Here is a 22,540-nt window from a genome sequence, read left to right as displayed (position 1 = left end):
AAAACTTTGACACTAAATGACAGTTTCCCAGACAAGGATTAAGCCTAGTCCTGGACTATGTTTACATTCCAATGAAAAATCTCTATTTAGAATGCTCTGTAGGGTCTCTGAGTGGTCCAGCAGACTAAGGCGCTGTCACTATGATCCAAGGATCGCAAGTTTGAATCTCAATCATGCTACTTGCCATCAGCAGCCAGAGCCTCAGAGAGCACAATTGGCCTTGCTCTCTCTGGGTGGGTAGATGGCGCTCTCTCTCCCCACATCACTCCCAAAGGTGATGTCAGCCAGCAGAAGGCATCTGTGAGCTGATATACAGAAGCCGAGTCTCTGCATTTCACTCTGAGTGTTCTGGCAACTGGGTGATGCTACATCTTCAACATTTGGAAAAGAGGCAGTAGCTGGCTTTACATTTATCAGAGAAGTCATGTGCTAGTCTTTACCGTCCTGAAGTTGGGGGCATTGCTAGTGATAGGTGGAGTCCAGCTGATGAGGGGAAGGCAAAAAATTGGTAAATAAATGAAACATAGAATGCTCTGTAGTCTTCAAACTAGGCTTAATCCCTAAATCCTATATGCTTAATTTCACTTCTCAAATATCACTGTGTTCATCTGCTATCTGCTATATTTACCTGAAATTGCTGATCCAAACAACCAATGATTTATAAAGGAAAATTATGAAAATAATCAGGGGTGCTCAAACTTTTTAATATCACTGTATATGCCGATGCCAGTGCCGATATACACATTTACGACTTACAGAGACACTAGCACCCGGTATAACTATAAGCTTAAATCAGTGAATTTTAAAGTAGCACTGTCAGTAAATTGTAGTAATGTGGCCAGCATCCTATTCCAGCATTCAATAAGCACATCAGCAAGTATCGGCTTCAAATATTCACCATATTGTCGGATACTGGTACAATTCTAAAATCATTAGATAACAAATTAGATTATCTGATAACAGTAGATAACAAATGAAGAGGAGTACTGAGTGAACAGAGAGTCTTAGTCCCTTAGAATTAAAAATTGTAGTTGTCAACATTGGCATAGTTAAATAATGAGATAATTAGAGGCAGTTTTCTGGCAGTAATTAAGCCTAGATGTACTATATATCTCCTTTCAGCTGATAATTCTTATATAAAGTTCTGTGAAGTCCAAGACTAAGCTTAATTTCTGTCTGTGAGGAGCCAGAGGAGCTTGTAAAGCATACAGGTGCTAGCCAAGTGCTAGGCTACAAGCTAAGCCTACAACTGACTACATGGACTACAATGTCCATCTTGCTAGATAACCAGATACTCTTCTGACTGGACACTGAGAAGACCCAGAATGCTTTGCAGTATAACCAAAGATTATAACAGTGTTTCTGTTACAGGAGAGAAAAATGCTAGGCTAGGTTAGGCTACACTGTGCTATGCAGTTAAACCAAAGGTTATCTTTTTTTTGTCAACAAACATAAATCACAAACCGATAAGATTCAGAGCTATTTTGCACTATTTCTACTTCTCCATTGCACTAATTAACCGCTGATCCTTGTTGCAATGGTGACAGTCTCAGGTGTCCGTCAACGTGGAGGATTGTGAGGAGGCGCGGGATCGCCGAGAGTCCTGGAAAGAGAAAACCGCCCACAGGAACTCGACGGGCAGCGACCAGTCAGAGCATCCCCTCTTAAGGAAAAAGAGCATGCAGTGGGCACGACGGCTGAGCCGGAAAAACACCAAGCCCCCCAGCCGAGCCGAGCGCATCAACCAGCAGCGCCTCAACCTCTACAGACGCTCAGAGAGGCAGGAGCTCTCCGAACTGGTGAAGAACCGCATGAAACATCTGGGCCTGCCCACTATTGGATACGGTGAGTCAGCAGAGATGATTCTCAGTTGGAAGTATGTTGTATACAGTACCAGTCAAAAGTTTGGACAAACCTCTTCTTATTCAATTTGTTTTCTTTCTTTTTTAAGATATTATTTTTTACATTGTAAATTTAATATTGAAGACTGTATTAAAAATATACAGGAACACATGCTAAATTGTTATGTTGTAAAAAAAAAAAAAAAAAAAAAAAACTGAATATGTTTTTTACTTTAGATTCCTCTAAGTAGCTACTTTTAGAAAACTATTTCAGGTGACTCTACCTTATGAAGACACTGAGATTAAATATACCAAGAATTTGCAGATCTTTCCTCAACAATAAATGTAGCTACTTAGTTATATCTAAAATATGAATAAACATATTCCGTTTTTTTTTCAGCATCTTACCCTTTCAGACCTGAATTATGTTTCAGTGATGAAAACATGTAAGAATAAACACAAAATAAGACAATACTATCCTATATAAACCTATACATCCTAAATCACAGAATTAGTACAAAATTAGCTTATATTTCTTTGCCTCATTTGATCTGCCCTAATGTCTGAGTTGCTGATTTTTTCCCCAGTGCAGTGGGTGGGGCTCAGCTACTGTTTCATTAGTTGGTGTATGTTTTTTTTTTCTGATGGACAACACATCTCAATTAGCGTTTTGTGCAACGAAACATTTGAAAAAAGAAACTACATGATTAACATTGTATTTCACGCAGGGTCTGAAAGGGTTAAAGGAGTTTCTATGTTTTTGCCATTTTATGGCGGCTGGCTTTTAGAGCTTAGCCATCTGTATCTCCTAACTGCTGTTTATGTTCTTATACATTCTATTATTCATTACTCATATCATACTCATCTCATACTCATATTTTTCCAATTAGGTCTGTAAGTTCAGAAAACTCTAATAAGTACCCCAGATGCAGTCAGTCAGTTTAGCATGTTTAGCATCAGAATTTACTGTGTAAATGAAAAGATAATTTAAGCGCTGCTACTATGATCAGGAGATTGCCGGTTTGAATCCTGTTCATGTAGCTTGCCATCGGCTACCGGAGCCCTGAGAGAGCACAATTGACCTTGCTCTCTCTGGGTGGGTAGATGGCACTCTCTCACCTCATCACTCCAAAGGGTGATGTCGATCAGCACAAGGTGCTGTGAGCTGATGTATCAAAACCGAGTCGCTGCGCTTTCCTCCAAGAGCGCTGTGATGCTACTCGGCAATGCTGCATCAGAAGCAGTTCAAAAAGAGGTGGTGGCTGACTTCACATGTATTTAAGAAGGCATGTGCTAGTCTTCACCCACATGGTGTTGGGGCATCACTAGTGATAGGGGGAGTCCTAATAAATGGGTTGGGTAAATGGCCTTGGAATTCGAGGAGAAAATGGGAAACAAATTGAAATAAAATTATAATAAAATTTGACGATTGAACTTGTTGCACGGGTGCTGCATCACGGTATCACATTGGAATTCAGCGAGCTCCTAAGAGCGACCCATTCTTTCATTCTTTTAAATGTTTGTAAAAGGAGTCTGCATGTCTATTGGTGCTTGTTTTTTTTATACACCTGTGTCCATTAAAATGAACAGAACCTGCTCATGGCTTTTGTTTCACTTTAAACATGAGCACTACAGCTCTATATAGATATAGAAGACATTTATCAGAAATATATCATGGCTCCATATGATGCTTCCCCTGTACCATTATCCCACAGGTTAACCTTTCAGCAAAGTCTTCTGTTCTTTTTGCTGATTTTTCTTTAATCTTTTCTGCCTCACCCTAAGCTTTCTTTTTTCCACTTTTTCATTTTCAGTTAATAGAAAAAAATCTATATTTTATTTAAATGATAGTAATATGCTCTGTGTCGTTGGCATGAAAGCCCAGATAACCTTAAATCAGTTATATTGTGGCATTGTAATACTTTATAAGAAATGTATTTGTGGCTTAATTTTGTTGATTTCTTGTGCATTCTGAATTATCTGTTGCTTGCTTGATCTTGCTTGACCCCTTGCTTTCTGTTTCTCTTTCTGCTTTGCTTCTTTCCCTTGTGCTGTAGAGGACGTAGCTAATTTAACTGCGAGTGATGTGATGAACCGGGTAAATCTAGGATATTTGCAAGGTAATACAACAAAAACGTCACTGTGTCTGTCTGACTTGTCAAATCCATCCCACTGCAGTCAGTAGCTGAATTGAGTTATGTATTGAGTGTAATACTTCAATGTTTAATTTCAGTTAAATGCATTCCATTGTTGAACAAATGAGTTATTGTATTTATTGTGTATTTATACTAAAGGCTCAATCCACCATGTTTCAATATAGAGTTGATGTAAATTTTAATTTTAAAACTTAATGTAATTTTATGTTAGTATCTTAATATATACGATAAACATGAGGGAATAGTATCTCGGAGTGTTATTCACTACAGTGTTGCTCCCTTCATTAATATTGATGATGCATGGACTAAGATCATATTGTTTTGACTCAAGTGTGATTAGACTTTGGACATTATATTGAAAAATGGTGGAAAAGTCTTTAAGTCCCTTGCTTGAAGTATTCATGACGCATACAGACAGCATACCAAAACAAACTTAATGTAATATACTGGGTGTATAGAAGGAAATATTTTTTATATGGAAGCATGCTAATATTATGGAACAGTATGGAAAATGCCAAAAAAATCAGTATTCCAGAACTTTTGTGTGAATAAATGGATGCCATGTACTCCAGACCAAAAACGAAAAGGACCATCCAGACTGTTATCAGTCCAAAAGCCAGCTTCTCTCATGGTATATAATTATGTCAGTACACTTCTAATTAATGTAGAAAAAAGTACAGGGAGGTCTTAAAACAACATATGTGCCTCCAAACATATTTTACAGGAATGTCATACATACATGCAATGTTTAACAAGACAATGCAAACCCACATGCTGCACATATTACAAAGGCATGGCTGTGGAAGAAAAAAAGTACAGGTAGTGAACTGGTCTGCCTGCAGTCCTGAACTGTCTTGACACTGAACCTGTACTGTTAGACTTCTTAAGGTTTGTTTGTAAGAAAAATGCAACAAAATATATCCTGGAAAACTTCATTCCTTGGTATCCTTGTTTTGAATGGATTTATATTAGCAAACACATTTGTTACTTGCATTTTCCAATACTGTACCAGTACTGTACCAACCTTGATTTGGGTTAGATTTAAAAATTCTACTGTTAGAAGTAAATGATACATTTCTCTGAAATGTTAACTCAAATAAACACAGTCCTATTTTTTACAGTTTTTGAACATTAATATAGTGATAATACTATTTGCATTGGTAGATATACAGCTCTGGAAAGAAAAAAAAGAGAACACTTCAGTTTCTGAATCAGTTTCTCAGATTTAGCTATTTATATGTTTGAGTAAAATGAACATTGTTGTTTTATTCTATAAACTAGGGACAAAATTTCTCCCAAATTCCCCCCAAAAATTGTCATTTAGAGCATTTTTTTGCATAAATGAGAAATGACTGAAATAACAAAAAAGATGCAGAGCATTCAAACCTCAATTAATGCAAAGGAAAAAAAACAATTCCTATTCATAAAGTTTAGAAATCAATATTTGGTGGAATAATCCTGGTTTTAATCACAGTTTTTATGTATTCTGGCATGTTCTCTTCCACCAGTCTTACACACTGCTTTTGGATAACTTAATGCCACTCCTGGTGCAAAATATTAAGCAGCTTGGTTTGATGGTTGTGATCATCCGTCTTCCTCTTGATTCAATTTTTAAAGGTTTTCAATTTGGTAAAATCAAAGAAACATAATTTTTAAGTGGTGTCTTATTTTTTTAAAGAGCTGTATATATTTTAAAAGTAATGCATATTGATCCAGAATTGCAATAGCACATATTACTTTTGAGTGATTTATTATACATTTGGAATCATTTAATTAAAAAAACGAATATTTCATCACCAAATTCATGTTATGTATGTATGCTGCTGTATGTCAGTTCTTGAGTACTTCTGCACTTACTTTTACACATTTACTTATTTTCACAGCATCAAACAGCTCTGTGTTTTTTTCCTTTGGGTTGCCAGAGAACCCAGTTATCACACTTTGTGTAAATATTTTTGCAACACAAAACTGAACATATTTCAAAACACAAATCATCCATTTTTTGCATCTTTTTTAAATGAACAGAACATTAGAGTTGGCAGGCAGACAGTTGCTCACAGACTGCTCACAGATTTGCCCTTTTTTTACGTAAGACTAGTTAGTGATGTAGTTGTGTTTTTCTCCTCTGTATGGTACTACCTGAAGAGGGTACCTACATGTCAGAGGGTACAACAGGTACACACCTAGTTATAGGCACCTGATGATGATGATGATGATGTTGAGGATGATGATGATGATGTTGATGATGTTGATGATATGACATGTATAAGGGCTTTGGTTCCAGGATGTTTTTTGGACAGAGTGGAGTAGAAAGCATTCTGCGTGTGTTGGGAGGGTTACAACTGAACAACCAAGTTTTTGTAACTTTAGTTCACTTTAAACCCACTTTAGATAATGGTTTAGACTAGTGGTCTCCAACCGTCCTCCTGGAAATCTGCCTTCTGCATAATTAAACTCCAACCCGAGTCTAGCAACAGGCGCATCAGAAGCATTTTTAATGTGAGGGGGGGAAACACCAGGGAACATATTGGTCTCAGCCATAAAATGTTTAATGAATTAGATGCCATTTCCTGTATTCTGGTGTATTTTAACAGGTTATTAAACACCTAATTTTACCTACAAATGTTAATTTATTCAGTGAATTTTTTAAAGTCAGGCTTAGCTCCCTTGTCAGAAGCTCTTGCTCTGTGCAGCTCACTTGGCTTAACAGAAAGTCTCTCTCTCTCTCTCTTGTTCTCTCTCTCTGTCTCTGTCTGTCTTTCTCACTCTCTCTCGATCTTTTTCTCTCTAAAACAGGGCTACATAATATTTTTAAATATTTTATAATAATGTTTTATATATTATTATTATTATTATTATTATTATTATTATTAATAATAATTTTGTTTTATAATAATATTTTATAATAATATTTTATATATTTTTATTATTATTATTATTATTATTATTATTTTATAATAATAATTTATAATAAGTTCACCTTTCAATTCTGAAATCGTCAAAAACATTTGCACCGAGAAAGACATTCAGAAGGAAGAAAAAGGTTACCAGGAACAGTAAATGATTAAAAGATTGGACCGAAATTTAAAACTCTTGTTCATATTTAACGCAGTATGCCAGAAGTCTCGGCATGGAGTTGTAGAGGTTCCTAATGGTGTCCTGCAATAATTCATCCCATGCGACTTGTATATGTTGATAGTGTGTCCAGTACCATCCAGACATTTCACATTTTGGCTATAGGTCTGGGAATGAGGCTAGACGTGGCGAAGTGTCTGTGTCTTCAAGCATGTTAGCAGTATGCGGGTGAGCGTGGTCCTGTTGGAATAGCGCAAAATTGCTAAATATCTAAATTCCACCCCTGTGCGTTACTTTCTTCTGAGTGCACCTATTTTCAAACGAAGACTGAAATTGAAATAGATTTGTTGGAGTTGGTTGGAGACCACTGTTCTAAATGGATCGCTAGGATCATGCATTTCTTACGTAAATGCTCACTTTTTTTGTTCACAGTTTTTTGTTTTCTGTTGCTTGGACTCTATACAGTCCTACACCAGCAGACAGGCGTATTTTTTTTTGTTGTGCACCGTATTCAATCCCACACTACTAATGAATTTTGCTTCACTCTGATTGGTCAAGTCTTGGCTTGGTGGGTCTGACAGATGCTCTGAGCATGCCTCTCTATCTGTGTGTCAGTCTCCATGTATGTCGATTTTAAGAGGCTGCGTGTTTTGGCATGGCAACCTGGCGACGTGCGTGAGGTGGTCTCTTGGAATGCCAGTGATGCAAAGGGCAGGTGTACTGTATGTATGAATGAGATGGTGGAGAGATAGATGAGTGGATGGATGAGTGAGTGAGAGGGCGGTTGGAAGGTTGAATGGATGGATAGGTGGATGGGTGGCCGCGGACACCGTCTGCATGCTTTGGGCGCATGGGAAGCGCTTGCAGCTGCATGGGCGTCCGAAAATGCAGCCGTGTGTGGTCAGTAACGGTCAGCCCTTTTCTCTCTTTCACCCGGCCCGACCGTATAAGTGGCTCAAACAGGTGGGTTTGAACGAGCAGAGGCACTTTGTCCCAGAGCTTGAGCCCCCCTCACCCCCTCTCCCCAGCATCACACTGCTCAGTCACTCACACACAGGTAAAACACACAGCGCTGGTCCTGAAACCCAGTCCACCAAACCAGCACAGGCACAACTCTCAGAACTGCTTTCTCAGACACAGAATCAACTTAATGTTGTGCTAAATTCATCTCGCTCTGCCCACAAATGCATTATTGTACAGCTACTGTAAGGGATTGAACCTTAATGGAATCTGTAGCACACACCCTGTGTTTTTTTGCTCAGTAAAACAATAATATTAGAATAAATGCAAAAAAAAAAACATTAATACAAAAATTTTATTTAAGTTGGGACTGCATGATATTGAAAAAGATATAGATTTTCCTTTTTGTAATATATACAGTATTGCAATATAAACAAAATACAGAGCAGTCAACAAAATACAGAGACGTCACAAGATATTAATGATTTTAAAAATGCACCCTGTAAAAATGACAAAAAGACAATTGAAGTAGAAATCACTTAATGTGTCTTATGCGTGATTACACATTGCTAAGTTGACCAAATATTAATGAAGCAATATGCTTTTACAATTTTTTTTATGTTGATTAAAACATTTCCCAAGCTTCTTCATAAGATTCTACTGTTTTTCAAAGTTACCATCCTTAGCTGCCCTTATAAAAAAATAAATAAACTTAAGAGTAACTTAAACTTATTGAAAGTGCATTTTCAATTTAATATACTTTATGAAAATACACATTAAATATACTTTCTCTGTATTTCCATAAAATGCATTTTTAAGCAATATGCTTTAATTTATACATTGTGTTGATAAATATATATTGTGACATTAAATACTGCCTAAAGTGCACTTCAGTGAATTTTTTTTCCCAATAGCATTAAGGTGTACACAATATGTGCGCCAATATGCAAAGTACTGCATTTAAATGTAATTTAAAAGTGCTCAAAAGCACAATTTAAAGCTTTGATGTTGTGTTTAAATATAGCTTAATTGATATATACTTAAGTTGCCAGAAGTTGTTTCACAATAGTACATTTAGTATGTATTTAAATACATATTTTAATTTTAAAAAGTATGTACCTTTCTATGTTAAGTATACTTTAAAAAATATATACTTAAATACACTTTTCTTTACAGGCATTTGGAAATCAGTGCTTAAAACAAGATTATGTAGCATCATACCTTAAATTCAATCATTCTGTTGTGCCATTGAAGTGTAATAATAAAAGGTTTGTCTGTATAGTTGTTATCCTGACTTGGCACAGTACACTGTGTATATAGTTCATATTTGTGTAAAATACTATAATATTATTGTAACAAATTAGACCACATGCTTCTTTTACTTAAAAATACACAATACATTTCTTAGCTTGTCCAGAAATGCATGTGTAAATTGTATCCTTAATTAGTGGTGGCTTCCCAACAGTCATAGTTTTTTACATTAGGCTGAAGTTTGTCCAACCTGTCAACAGTTTCTACAAAAGAAAGCTTTTGTGGTAGACCGTGAATATATTAATTAAACTAGTAATAGAATTTTCAAACAAAAACCTCTGTTTTTAGTCCAGGATTAAATATAATAGATCAGTTCCTCAGACAGGAATTAAGCCTAGTCGTAGACTGTATTTTCTTTTTAATGGAGAATCCCCATTGAAAATGCTGTATAGTCCAAGACTGTGTTAATCCCTGTCTGGTAAATTGCATGAACATGTATCTAAACAAATATTTGTTCCTTTATCCAGCGCTTTTATTGTTTATTTGCTAGATTTTAGTCTTTCAGAAATCTCCTAGTACACATTAGTTTCTCTCTTATATAAAGTTTGACTGATTGTGTGATAGCAAAGTCTTTATAATTCAGATATCTTTCCTGATATTTTTTATACTGATCATTAATTAGTATAAGCTAAGAACGTGCTGAGGAATGTGGGGCATTAACTGAGTTATTTTTCTCCATTGCAGATGAAATGAATGATCATCAGAACACGCTGTCCTACGTTCTCATCAACCCTCCTCCAGACACTATCCTCGAGCTCAATGATATTGTGTAAGTTATCATTTTATATTTTAGAGAAAGAACAAAAGCACAAGAAAAAAACAACTTGATAAGAAAATCGAAAACAACACTTTTTGTCTTTGCTTAAAATTCCCACAAACATTTCTTTGTCCGTGTAATTTTTTATTATAATAAAGATTCTAGTTAGTTTAACTTGTCAACCCCAGTTGAGTAAAATTAACATTTTAGTTTTATTCTATAAACTACAGACTACATTTCTCCCAATTTCCAAATAAAAATATTGTCATTTAGAGCATTTATTTGCAGAAAATGAGAAATGGCTCATATAACAAAAAAGATGCTGAGCTTTCAGACCTCAAATAAAGCAAAGAAAACAAGATCATATTTATAAAGTTTTAAGAGTTCAGAAATCAATATTTGGTGGAATAACCCTGGTTTTTAATCACAGTTTTCATGCATCTTGGCATGTTCTCCTCCACCAGTCTTACACACTGCTTTTAGATAACTTTATGCCACTCCTGGTTCAAACATTCAAGGCTTGTGATCATCCATCTTCCTCTTGATTATTTTCCAGAGGTTTTCAATTTGGTAAAATCAAAGAACCTCATAATTTTTAAGTAATCTCTGTTCTCTTGGTCAGGTACATCATCCGCTCGGACCCGCTGGCCCATGTGCCCGACGACCTCCCTGGCCAGGCAGGGGCCAGAATGAAGCAGGACTTTGGTGCAGAGACACGAGGAGAGACGCATCTCTGAGGGCCGGCGTTGAGTTGTACTTCCTGCAGGCTGCTTCCGCTCCAGAGCATGTACGAAGAGTGCCTCCTGACCCCAGCCTAAACAACCCACCCACCTACCGTCCACCAGACCACATCTACACGTCTACATCAGTCCAGACACGCTGCCCTCTGAAGCCACAGGGCCAAAACTACAACTCCACTACCATCACTTACAATGTCCAGCACTTTGGATGAATCCCAATTAAATTTTATGACCTACAGTATAAGTGGAATCTGTTGGCGCATGGCAGCGGAGCTCCCAGGATGTAGTCGTTTCTGGTAACGTTTTGTACTTCAGATGGAGAGGTGATCTAACAGGTGATCTAACAGGTGATCTGAGAGGTGGGTTGTACTAACAAATAGAGTCTTTCTGGACCAAAGCCTGTTTCTTTCAATGGGCTGTGAATAAAGACTCGAGAATGGGATTGGGCCCTCCAATCAGAGAGTGGCATAAGCATTGGGGTGGCAAATAAAGGAGATTTGAAGAAGTCGTGACGATGTTATGAACACCCACAGTATACAAAGTGATCCATTTTGTATATACATGTAGGTAGATACTGGTTTACATGCTCACTGGTTCTGCAGTATTCATTAAGTATTATATTTTGTATTGTTTTGTCCTGGAAGCACAAGCCTTTAGAACTGCCCACACCCCAGTGAAATCAAAATCAAGCTCTTTAATTATCATTAAGAATTGTGTTAAATTATATAGATATGAAGTTTTAACTTTTTAGTATGAAAATCTTATTATATACGTATTATTTATCGATCCGCTTTCGGATTTTTTATCATCACATTGTAAACTCACAACACTAATCACCTTTATAACTAATATTTTGAACGTTCAGAACCTCATATCTCAGATGCAGATTGATTGAATGACTTAATGTATTGTGCGAATTTATATGAAGATGCTCCCCGTGACCTCTTGAACCTGATATTATTAATGAGATAATTATTCATTATGATAAGTTCAGTCATATCATCATATCAGTCACGATATTCCTCAGAAGGGCTGCTTATGAAAATTTGTACACACAAACTGACATAAAAACACATAAAGTGGGGGGTATAATAGAGAGTATTAGTAAGAAACAGTTTATAATTACAGTTGTGTAATATTGTATTTTTTAGTTACTAACTTATTGCTGTTCAGCTTCTCATTTTCTCTCTATGTCGTCCTGCATAGTCCTGTGTTCACACTAGTAGCAGCAAGGACAAGGAACTTAAATCGCCCCTGGTTTATCTCTTCCGACAAAAAAAGTGTAATTGCCAAAACAAATACTATGTATGTATATAGCTCTGGAAAAAATAAAGAGAGCATTTCAATTTCTGAATCAGTCCCTCTGATTTTGCAATTTATAGGTTTATGTTTGAGTAAAATGAACATTGTTGTTTTATTCTATAAACTACAGACAATATTTCTCCCAAATTCCAAATAAAAATATTGTCATTTAGAGCATTTATTTGCAGAAAATGAGAAATGGCTGAAATAACTAAAAAGATGCAGAGCTTTTAGACCTCAAATAATGCAAAGAAAACAAGTTCATATTTATAAAGTTTTAGAGTTCAGAAATCAATATTTGGTGGAATAATTCTGGTTTTTAATCACAGTTTTCATGCATCTTGGCATGTTCTCCTCCACCAGTCTTACACACTGCTTTTGGATAACTTTATGCCACACCTGGTGCAAAAATTCAAGCAGTTCAGCTTAGTTTGAAGGCTTGTGCTCGTCCATCTTCCTCTTGATTATATTCCAGAGGTTTCCAATTTTGGTAAAATCAAGGAAAAACTTCATCATTAAGTGGTCTCTTTATTTTTTTTTTTCCAGATCTGTATAATAATGTGATCCAAACCATTATTATGTCACATTGTTTTTTTTTTTCCAGAACATTACAGAGTAACCTTCATAGAACATTTTAAAACATAAAAAAATACTCATAACATTCTGCTAGCTGAATTCTGTCAGCTAACTCCTTTGAGGCTTTCCTCTTGTTGCTACATCATGGGTAAAATCACATTCTCTTATAGGAAATGACTGGTTGCTTGTCGCTGTCACTGCTAGTGTGAACGCAGATTTACTTTAAACTGAAAACTGTATGTTTTGTCTGCATGTTTATTTACTTTCTGTTCAGACATTTTTACACCTATTGTTGGTTTGATCTGGTCTGAGTCAGTTAACAAGTTTGTAAACTTGATGTGCTTTCCCCTTTTAGTTTAGTTTAGTCTGTTTTCACACAGAGAGAAAAAAAATCTAATGCACAATAACGGGTCACAACAAACCACGTGAGAACATTCTCTCGGCTTTCTCGTCAGTTCTGTCTGGGGTGGGAGCTAGAAAGTAAATACAGGAAGAAGGTCCTTTGTTCCGAACTAGTGCATATTTTAGGTTAGGCTGGATCGAGGTTCACACCACAAATGAACCACCTTCAGATGTGATTACTGTAATCACACCTGCCCAAACAAATCACACACAGAGTCTAATTTAACTGGACTAAAACGTTCAGGTGTGAAAACACCTTTCATTGTTTAAAATAGATAACATCCAGAATACATAAAAAGCAGAATAAATAGAGATATATAGAATCTGATCATCAGATTTTGCACTAAGCATGACCCTTTAACCCAACACTACACTAAGGTAGTGGCAGTCACGTAAATGTACCCCTTTGTTTTTTCTTGTTTTCTTCTCATTGCATGTGATTTTAAGGATAAATCGAGGAAACCACGTAGACAGATGTAGAATTTTATCAATTTTCAGGGGAATTTTTGATATCTAACATCAGAACCATAAATCTTTTAAATATTTTTCTAATATTATTTCTAATAGCCACATCAAGGAAGGGTCTAATTATGATTAACGTATTTATTCAACACACCAAGCAGCAGCAGGTCGTCTACAGGTCCTCCCATCTGCATTGATATGTGCATCCTGGCCAGACAGAGTGAAGCTGGATCCTCTCAGGAAGTGGAGAGGGCTGGCAGGAGGATTGCCCAGAAAAAGAGATAACGTTTCAGACAGGATAGATAACACGATGTCGATAAACGTCACTATTAAAAAAACAGCCATCAAAAGAGCTCCAAATCAAGCCATATCAAAAGGTCTGATCTTCTAGCCATAAAATCTGATCACTCATTTTTGTATTCAGTCATATCAGTCTTCTATGGTGTTGGAAAAGAGGCCTGAACTCTAGATTTCCGACCCTGCGTTTACACACACACAAACACATATATATTTCCTTGAGTAAAATCTGACTGACCACAGGATAGTCGGTCACTGCTTGCCGTCCACCGGTTACCTCAATTGTCTTGCTCATGGCAACTACCTTAAAGTCAAAGAGTCAAAGGTTCTACATTAGGTAGACTGTTCACATTTTGATACGATTTCTTTTGCTCTGCTGTCATATTGTGCATGTTAATCTAGCCTATTGACTTCCTTTCTGAAAGTTCCACGTTCTGTTCTATTGCCAAACCAACAAACACTTCCAACACAGTGTTTCTCTACAGCAAAAAGTACGTAGTAACGTGAGCATTTCAATAGAGTTAGAAGACACATGAATCGTGCATGTCCTTAATATTGCCAAACTTCTGAGAGACCCATGTTTACATTTGCTGGCTCCTGTTTCTTTTTTGTGCAGAACGGTGCATTGTAAAGAAGAACTGATCCATTTTTGTACAATTTCTTATATGAAGTCTCTGCACTTCCAATATGTACGAATGATTCAATAAATGCTGCATGCAGCCAGAAAACATGCTGATGTTCTTTGTTCATCTTACATTGTGTTGTTCATTCATCACAGATGGGATTGATTGAGGAAAACGATTGATCATTTTTTATTCATATCCTTACACAAAAAAAAATTGTAAAATCAAGTGCATATCTCATAGTGTAATAGTTTACATAGTATCATAGGTTGTTAAATGTACCGACAATGCTTCTTTACATACAGTTCATACAGTGCCTTGAGGAGCTTTTAAAGATGTGTTTCCTGTAACCTCAGTGAACAAGTTCAAAAACAAATGTTTTACCAGTATTTATCAAAAGCCTGCTTAGGCGAGAGTTTAGCACCTCCAAAACAGACATAGACATTTTTAAAAATATTTTAATATAGAAATTTTGAAACTGAACTACCAAATAAAGTACATTTTCTTCTTTTTATACCACAAAACAATTGGCCAAAAACACTTGGCATATAATTAAAGCTGATGTCCGTAAGTATTGGGATTTAGGGTCGACTCTGGTGAGAATGGGTAATTGCACCAAACATGCGGAAGAATCATTTTAAACTGAGCGGGTGTGATGCGGTCTCCTTTCAGAGCGGATGAATCCGAGTTTCCCCTTCTGAAGTCTTCACTGCTCCACCAGCCGCTCGCATTCAGTAAAACTGAGCCAGATCCTCTTTTACCGGCTGTACATGTGACGTAAGTACGTAAAGACATGACGTGGCCAGAAGAAAAAGCAACTGTAAAAAACGTCTCCACTAAGAAATGATTCTGCTTGCAGTTTAGAAACAAAATAATATGGACTGTCACTTTAATATAAACAAACAAAAAAACTTGTAAAGTTTTTTTTTTATTTCTTGGTACACAACTGTTTATATATCAGTCAGAATCAATCAGAAGCATGCAATACTTGCAGAGCAAATTTAATTTTTCTCAAGGCAAAATTTTGACAGTTCAGAACATGCTGTCAGCTTATGGCTAATTAGGAGAAAAACGACAGGGGAGAGAACTCTGGGTTGGATTACTTTGGCCTGGAGCTCAGAGTAATAGGAAGTGAGTCCCCCCCCTCTGCTATAGTAGAGTCAGGAAGGAGAGATAACAGAGTTAAAGGGAACGAGATGGGGTGGTGAAGAGTTGTGAAAACTCGCCATGATATTTAAGAGGATTCCAGGGTTTTTTTTGGATGTTACATAGGAAAGGACAGGAGCTTCAGGCATGTTTCTCCTCTCAAAACTTATTTTTTAATGGCTAGACTAAAAGAGAAATTAAAAAAAAAAGTTGGAAAGAAGTTCAACAAAGGTTCAACAAATAGAGTAAAAGAAGAAATGGGAGAACTTCTACTATGACTTTACTGAAAAAAAATATATAATTAAAGTGATTTCATCAATCTCTTGTGCTTCAATCAAGTTTAATAATTAGTTTCAAATTAATCAAATGGTTTAAACTCTTGAACGAATCACTATATACATTTAAGCTCAGACTCAAACTAAGGACCTTCATAGTGGGAAACTAGTGAAGTTAACTATTTAGTGTCACAAACGTTTTTGGAAACCCACCCCTGTTTGTTTCTGCTTTTGTCTGTTTAGGTGACTCTGCCTCCATCGCTCTCGTGTCCAGCGGCCATGATTCTCCACCACCTCGTGCAGAAGATCTATGAAGGCATATTCATTATCCACTAGCAAGTTGTCATCACCAGGAGAGCCTCCAGAAGGAAGCGCCCTAGAGTCAGAGCCAATCTGATCTTTCTGTCCTTCTCTTAATAGTTTCTTTCCTTTGTTGTCTCTTCTTCTCGAATGCTTCTCTGATGTGGACAGCGTCTGTTGACTCATGGCAGTTTCTTTTACCTTTTTTCTCTTATGATTTCTTTTTACGCTCTCAGAGTCTTCTCTGGAATTCACAGATTCCCTGAATCTCTCAAATTTCAAATTTGACTCTTCACATCGTGGACTGTTCTGGACCAAGTCATACAGAGAATAGGGATCATCACAGTTTGTAAGAGGGTTATGATTGACAATACGAGACTGCACTTCTTCAATGACTTCAGCGTAATGTTGTGTCAAGTTGGGCAGGTTCTCGATGTAGGAGCGAATGGTTGATTCACAGATTTGCTTCAACGGTTCCACTGTCTTGCATTGTGCCAACAATGAACCAGAGATACCATCTTGTGGTACATTACTGGATTGAAGAAGTTGTGGGACATGTTCAGGAGCAGCTAAGGAGGTACTGAATGGGAATGTGCCAATTTGATGCTTGCACCCAGCGACGTAAATGAGTTTGGGGAAGGCATTGAGGACTTGTGGATTTTGGGTCCACTGCTTTTTCCACTGGACTGCCGTAGGAGGCCAGGTTAGTACCCTTCTGATTGGCTTTGAAGACAACAGTTTGGGGGACGTTTTGGTTGGAATTGGCTCTGGCTTAGGGTTTTGGTTTTCTGCGTTAGTCCCAATTGTAAGGTAAGGTAGAGTCTCGGAATCTTCCAAAGGAAGGACATTATCATTGCCTGGCTGAGGGGGTTCATCATGTCTTCTAAAACTGGAGGTCAAATTCTCGTTAACTTCTTCCACTGTGTCTGAAATTACTCTCTGTGGAACTTCTGGAACTTTCAAGGTACTTTCCATCAAGGTGCCTTCCCTCAAGGTAAAGTCTTTTAATGTGCCTTCCTTCACGATATGATCAGTCACAGTACGTTCCTCCTCCTCTACACCTTCCTCAACTTGGTTCTCACTGAACTTTTCTCGTGTTTCCAGCATATTATCTTCATCCTCTACTTTCTCAGTCTCCCTCTGTTCCTTCTCAATCTTTACCCATCCATGTTTAAACAATTTTCCACCCTTCTGAATGTTCTCTGCTGGATCTTTTTGGTCTTCCACTTCAGTCTGTAGATGTTTACCAATGTTACCAGTTCTGGAAAGCACAGGTCCTGCTGATCTCGGTCGGTTACTCGTTTCCCTGCTTTGATACAGTCTTGAGCCATAAATCTGAAAGATCTGCGACACATTCTCAGGCACATTCTCGAGCACTGTCCGGTCCAGCTTTAGTAAAACTTGATTTTGGTATTTCGTTTTTTTCTTTTTCGGGTCAGGAATAGAAGATTCAAAGTTTTCTTGTGCTCTTCTACAAACTAATCTCGTTTGCTTTCCATGTCCCAGTTCCTCTGGAGAAGGCCGGATGGTCTGCAGGTGCTTCCGCTCTCGTTTTCTATGGTACAGGACTGACAGAACACAGATGACAAGGACCAGGGCACAAAGCACCACTGGCAGAAGATGTGTGTTAGTATTTGTGGTATTCTATGATATTATTGGTCTCTCTGAAATTACTGTGGAAAAAAGTGATTGCGTTTACCTGGACTATTGGAAATATTTTTGTAAGCAGATAACAGCAGTTATCTCTGTGGTGGCTCTAGGATTTTTCTGAGTAAGGTGTTATCAAGGGGCCACAATGTTAACAGAAAGACAGATTATTTTTTTCAATATTAATGGCAGATTTTTTATTTTGATGTAAAACATTTGGCACAAATTAACTCCTAAAAATATCTTTGCCAATTGTACATGCATTTGTACTGTACAACTGTGTCAGTTATTTACAGGTTGCATCCACCTACAGCTCTAAAAAAAAATAAGAGATCACTTAAAAATTATGAGTTTCTTTAATTTTACCAAATTGAAAACCTCTGGAATATAATGAAAAGGAAGATAGATGATCACAAGCCATCAAACCAAACTGAACTGCTTGAATTTTTGCACCAGGCGTGGCATAAAGTTATCCAAAAGCAGTGTGTAAGACTGGTGGAGGAGAACATGCCAAGATGCATGAAAACTGTGATTAAAAACCAGGGTTATTCCACCAAATATTGATTTCTGAACTCTTAAAACTTTATAAATATGAACTTGTTTTCTTTGCATTATTTGAGCTCTGAAAGCTCTGCATCTTTTTTGTTATTTCAGCCATTTCTCATTTTCTGAAAAGAAATGCTGTAAATGACGATATTTTTATTTGGAATTTGGGAGACATGTTGTCCTTAGTTTACAGAATAAAAAACTATTTACAACATTTTACTCAAACATATACCTATAAATAGCAAAATCAGATAAACTGATTCAGAAACTGAAGTGACCTCTTAATTTTTTCCAGAGCTGTATAATTTGATCATCACTCTCAGGCAAAGGACAAATGATTGACAGAACAGGGGCATTTCAGGGGGCAATCAGATTTCAGGTGGGGCCAATGGCCCTGTGGCCCCGCCCCTAGAACCACCAGTGAGATATCTTAAATATTTAAGTAGTGACGTAATCAGCACTTCAAATTTCTTAGATCAGAGCAGGGTGTTAAAATCTGATAAAGAGAGCAGGATTGGATTTTATCTCAGTAGTCTCTAATTTGGCAGTGCTGGTATAATCTTAACCTGAGTAAACACACTCTCATTAAACACACTCACTGTTTCACAGTTATGAAAACTTACCGATTAAGCTAATAACAACAGACCAGTTCATCTGTGGTTCAGTTTGAGGTGTTGGTGGAAGAGTGAGGTTGTATCCGACTGTAGGATCTACAGGTGGGCCAGGTTCTATACATGTGGACACATTCCATACAGGTACTCCCCTCAGACATGCAGGACTGTTACAGACCACCTCCATCTCATTCTCCAGCAGAGACGCCCGCTGGAGGTCTGCACACAACAACAGATTATATTATTTGGACAACGACTCCTTCATAGTATCTTCTGAAATCAGTTGTGGTGTGTGTGTGAGAGATGGAGAATGAGGTAATGGCTAAGAGTGAGAGTTAATTAGTTAGTTATGAGATTTATTTCATAATAAGTAGTGGTGTCAATCGAATGAATCACAATAGAATTCAGACTAAGCTTTTGAAAAGCGGGCATTTAAATGTAAACAAAAGTATCTGTTAGAAACACATATATATTTGTGTTATTGATGCCAATTCATTTTTCATGCTGGTACTGTTTTTGTAAAGGGAACAGTAAAAATGGTGTAGTGTGAATTATAGCTGAAAAACTAGATCATTTACTAATTACTGTATTATATCATCTCAGGGTAGTTTTACTGTATTATAATATCTCAGGGTAAATTTACTATATGATAATATCTCAGGGTAGATTTACTGTATTATACTATCTCAGGGTAGTTTTGAAGCTTTTTAAACCAGAATATTGTAGTGTGCTGAGTTACTGAGTTTAACTGAGAGTTTTAATGGAGAAAATAAACATTGGTGTAGCTCCATATTCCACACTCGACAGTTTAAAAAAAAAGAAACCTGCCATCAGCTGTGTGTGTGTGTGTGTGAAAGAGAGAGAGAGAGAGAGAGAGAGAGAGAATACATTTCAGCATAAATTAAAGACAAGCTACCTTCTGAACTCAACAGTAGGTGCTGCTGTTTTATATTGCTAAATATATCTGGTAATGCGTCTCCAGGCTCTATCACTTTAGTCACGTGATCCATTTGTGTAAAAAAAAAAACATGAATGTGTTAAAGTTTTCAGATTAACTGCAGGAGTAAATGGGTTGACAGCCATAATAATAATGAAGCTAAACAAATAAAAAGTAAACGAAATTTAGAACTCTATAAAAACTTTACAAATAGAGACAGTTCAGGTAAAAAACAATGTGTACAAAAATATTAATACTAGAAATGTTTCTAGTTTAATTGCACTAACATTAACACACTAGTTTAAACTATATATATTCATATTCACCTCTTACATAACCTGTAAACTCAGTGTCAGAGCAGTTCCAGGGGTTTCCACTCAAACACATCTTGGTGCTGTTGACTGGAGGAAGACTGTTCACACTCAGATGAGTGAGTTTATTGTTGGACAGGTCCAGGAGTCTCAGATTCCTCAGTGAATGAAGAGTATCAGTGGTGCTTATCTGTATCTGGTTGTAGGACAGGTTTAATCTGAGAAGACCTGATAGGCCATAAAAAGCTTCCTGGTTCAGAACTGTAATGCTGTTATTGGACAGATCCAGGTGCTCTAGAACCTGTTTGTGGGTGAACCAGGCTGAGGAAACCTGGGAGATGTGATTATTGTATAAATCCAGAATCTTCAGGCTCTGGAACTTGTCGAAGGCTGCTGGTGAAATGGCGGTGATTCCAGTGTTTCTCATTGAGAGACTGGAAACGGAGGCCAGGTTAGTGTAGTTAAACACAGCTGAGTTAATCTCTCTTAAATTGCTCACCCAGAGCACCAGAGAGGTCAGACCAGGAGGATAGCCTAGAAACACAACAACGTTCAGACTGTTACAAACCATATAAGTGTAATATACAATACAACACCTTAAATCAGGGTTCATACACTTTGTAACCAATACATTTCCTTTATTTAATCATGACTTTTCCATGCCTTCAAAAAAAAAATCATGATCATAAGATTGTTGAAACATCAGTGCAGACATGGACAATAAAACCAAAAATCAATTAAAACTATAATCAAATTAATTAAAGTAGGTATAAAATAATCTCTAATAATAAAATGTGTTTCAGATCCTGAGAGCTCCACTGCGTAGGGCTAAATTACCACTTACAGAGTTAACTCTGAGCTGATGTATTTGTAGCTCAAACTAGATTTTCTCAGTCGATAAACGGAAACACAAACATTTGTAGGTCAAATTTCAATGACAAGGAAATCCTACCTAGTGCTGCTTTAAGTTTCGCAATATGGTATTAATTCCTATACACTTAATATTTAAACATGTGTACATTTACATAGAAAGATTGATGTCAGACAGCGGTTCACTTAGTGTTTAAATTCTGACCACTAGATAGCAGTGTTTGTCTTGATTCTATAAAAAGTTGTGTTTTTTATTCTACAGTTTTTTTTTTTTGCTTAAAAACTATTTTTGTTTTGCATAAACTATCACAACATATTGAACAGTCTTTACAGAGCCCTAATTAGCATTCATCTGGCAATTTTTTTGTTTTAATCTGTATGTCAGATACAAAGTAACTTACTTGTTGGGATCTCCTTGCACACATAGCTAGCTATATCAGCGAACAGACAGCTGTCACACCAGACCAACCCCAAACGCAGAAAAATCCCCCAAACCTGTAGAAAAACTGTGCAAAACACAAAAACCATCAACCAATAACATTCCTAGTTTTTACTTTTTTTTATTATTCTGGGGTGTCTTAAAACTTACCTTTCATTTTCACAGATTCTAATAAGACGTCCGCTCTACTGATCGTCCAGCGACCAAATACAAATATGTGATGTTACAAATCACCTGCTGAGTATAAACTGCCAGTTGTCATGGTACGTGTGTGTCTTCAGGAGACTGTCAAGGATACAGCAGCTGCTACTGAAGCATGGATTGAGATGTTCCAGTTGGGTAAAGCTGGTAGACTCCATTAGAGGACCACAGGGTCTATGAAGTCTCTAGATGCATTTATGATTAAATGCAAACAATGCCTGTTAAACCCTATTAAAAATGAAGTACTAGGTACTAAGTACTGCCTTAAATAATATCATTACTTTAAAACATTTAGGGACTCTGATATGTATACACTGATCCAAGCAGAATCTAGTCCATCTGTTTCTCAGCATACTTTATTACCCTCCTGTCACCCAGTTTTTTAATTGTCAGGACCCTAACAGGACCAGCACAGAGCAGCACTGCAGTGTCACATCAGCATGGTGGTGGTGTGGTGTATGTGGATCAGATACAGCAGTGCTGCTGGAGTATTTAAACACCTGGACTGAGAACTGTCCACCAACAGCAGCCTATAAGAACAATGAAGAACAAGCAGATGACCATCCACAAAGTTGAGGAGATAACTAAAAGTGTCTTATGGAGTGCACAGTAAGTGGACACTGTTTAAAAACTCCAGGATGAAAGAAGGATAAGAAATATCATAAGATAAGCTGATGAACTGATTATCGTTAAAGGCCTAATGAGTACCATGTTACTGTGAGAATGGGTGATAAGTAAATTATTAGAGAACCATG

The 22,540-nt window shown here is 37.0% G+C and overlaps 2 protein-coding genes across 15 annotated transcripts in view; one reads left to right on the top strand and one right to left on the bottom strand.

Moving 5' to 3' along the window:
• Positions 1 to 14,609, top strand: part of kcnt1b (potassium sodium-activated channel subfamily T member 1b) — a 144,770-nt gene extending 130,161 nt beyond the window's left edge. For 8 of the 14 annotated variants that reach the window (XM_049470786.1, XM_049470787.1, XM_049470791.1 and 5 more), the window contains 4 exons: positions 1,548 to 1,845; positions 3,899 to 3,961; positions 10,028 to 10,112; positions 10,723 to 14,609. In XM_049470786.1, the coding sequence (XP_049326743.1) occupies positions 1,548 to 1,845; positions 3,899 to 3,961; positions 10,028 to 10,112; positions 10,723 to 10,837 (561 nt within the window). In that variant the 3' untranslated portion in view covers positions 10,838 to 14,609. Of the gene's footprint in view, positions 1 to 1,547; positions 1,846 to 3,898; positions 3,962 to 6,142; positions 6,894 to 10,027; positions 10,113 to 10,722 lie in introns of those variants that run through there. The other 6 variants (XM_049470789.1, XM_049470796.1, XM_049470797.1 and 3 more) reach the window with 3 other exon arrangements.
• Positions 14,610 to 14,678: 69 nt separating this feature from the next.
• On the bottom strand, positions 14,679 to 22,483 carry LOC103024873 (uncharacterized). The gene is made up of 4 exons (XM_049470800.1): positions 21,547 to 22,483; positions 20,291 to 20,809; positions 19,040 to 19,246; positions 14,679 to 17,833 (listed from the first exon to the last, which is right to left on the bottom strand). The coding sequence occupies exons 1-4, from the start codon at positions 21,671 to 21,673 to the stop codon at positions 16,113 to 16,115; spliced, it is 2,574 nt and encodes an 857-aa protein (XP_049326757.1). The 5' UTR covers positions 21,674 to 22,483; the 3' UTR covers positions 14,679 to 16,112.
• Between the last annotated feature and the right edge of the window lie 57 nt (positions 22,484 to 22,540).

This window comes from Astyanax mexicanus, chromosome 22 (genome assembly GCF_023375975.1).
Source record: "Astyanax mexicanus isolate ESR-SI-001 chromosome 22, AstMex3_surface, whole genome shotgun sequence".
NCBI lineage: Eukaryota > Metazoa > Chordata > Actinopteri > Characiformes > Acestrorhamphidae > Astyanax > Astyanax mexicanus.
This window is presented reverse-complemented; position numbering and strand designations above follow the sequence as displayed.

Bases quoted from the DNA above. Each gene is read 5' to 3' on its own strand.
- LOC103024873 (XM_049470800.1), bottom strand. From the start codon at position 21,673: ATGGTTTTTGTGTTTTGCACAGTTTTTCTACAGGTTTGGGGGATTTTT. The intron at 19,247-20,290 runs GTGAATATGAAT...TGTTGTGTGCAG, and splicing joins GTTTACAGGTTATGTAAGAG to ACCTCCAGCGGGCGTCTCTG. The intron at 17,834-19,039 runs GTAAGTTTTCAT...ATCTTCTGCCAG, and splicing joins TGTTGTTATTAGCTTAATCG to TGGTGCTTTGTGCCCTGGTC.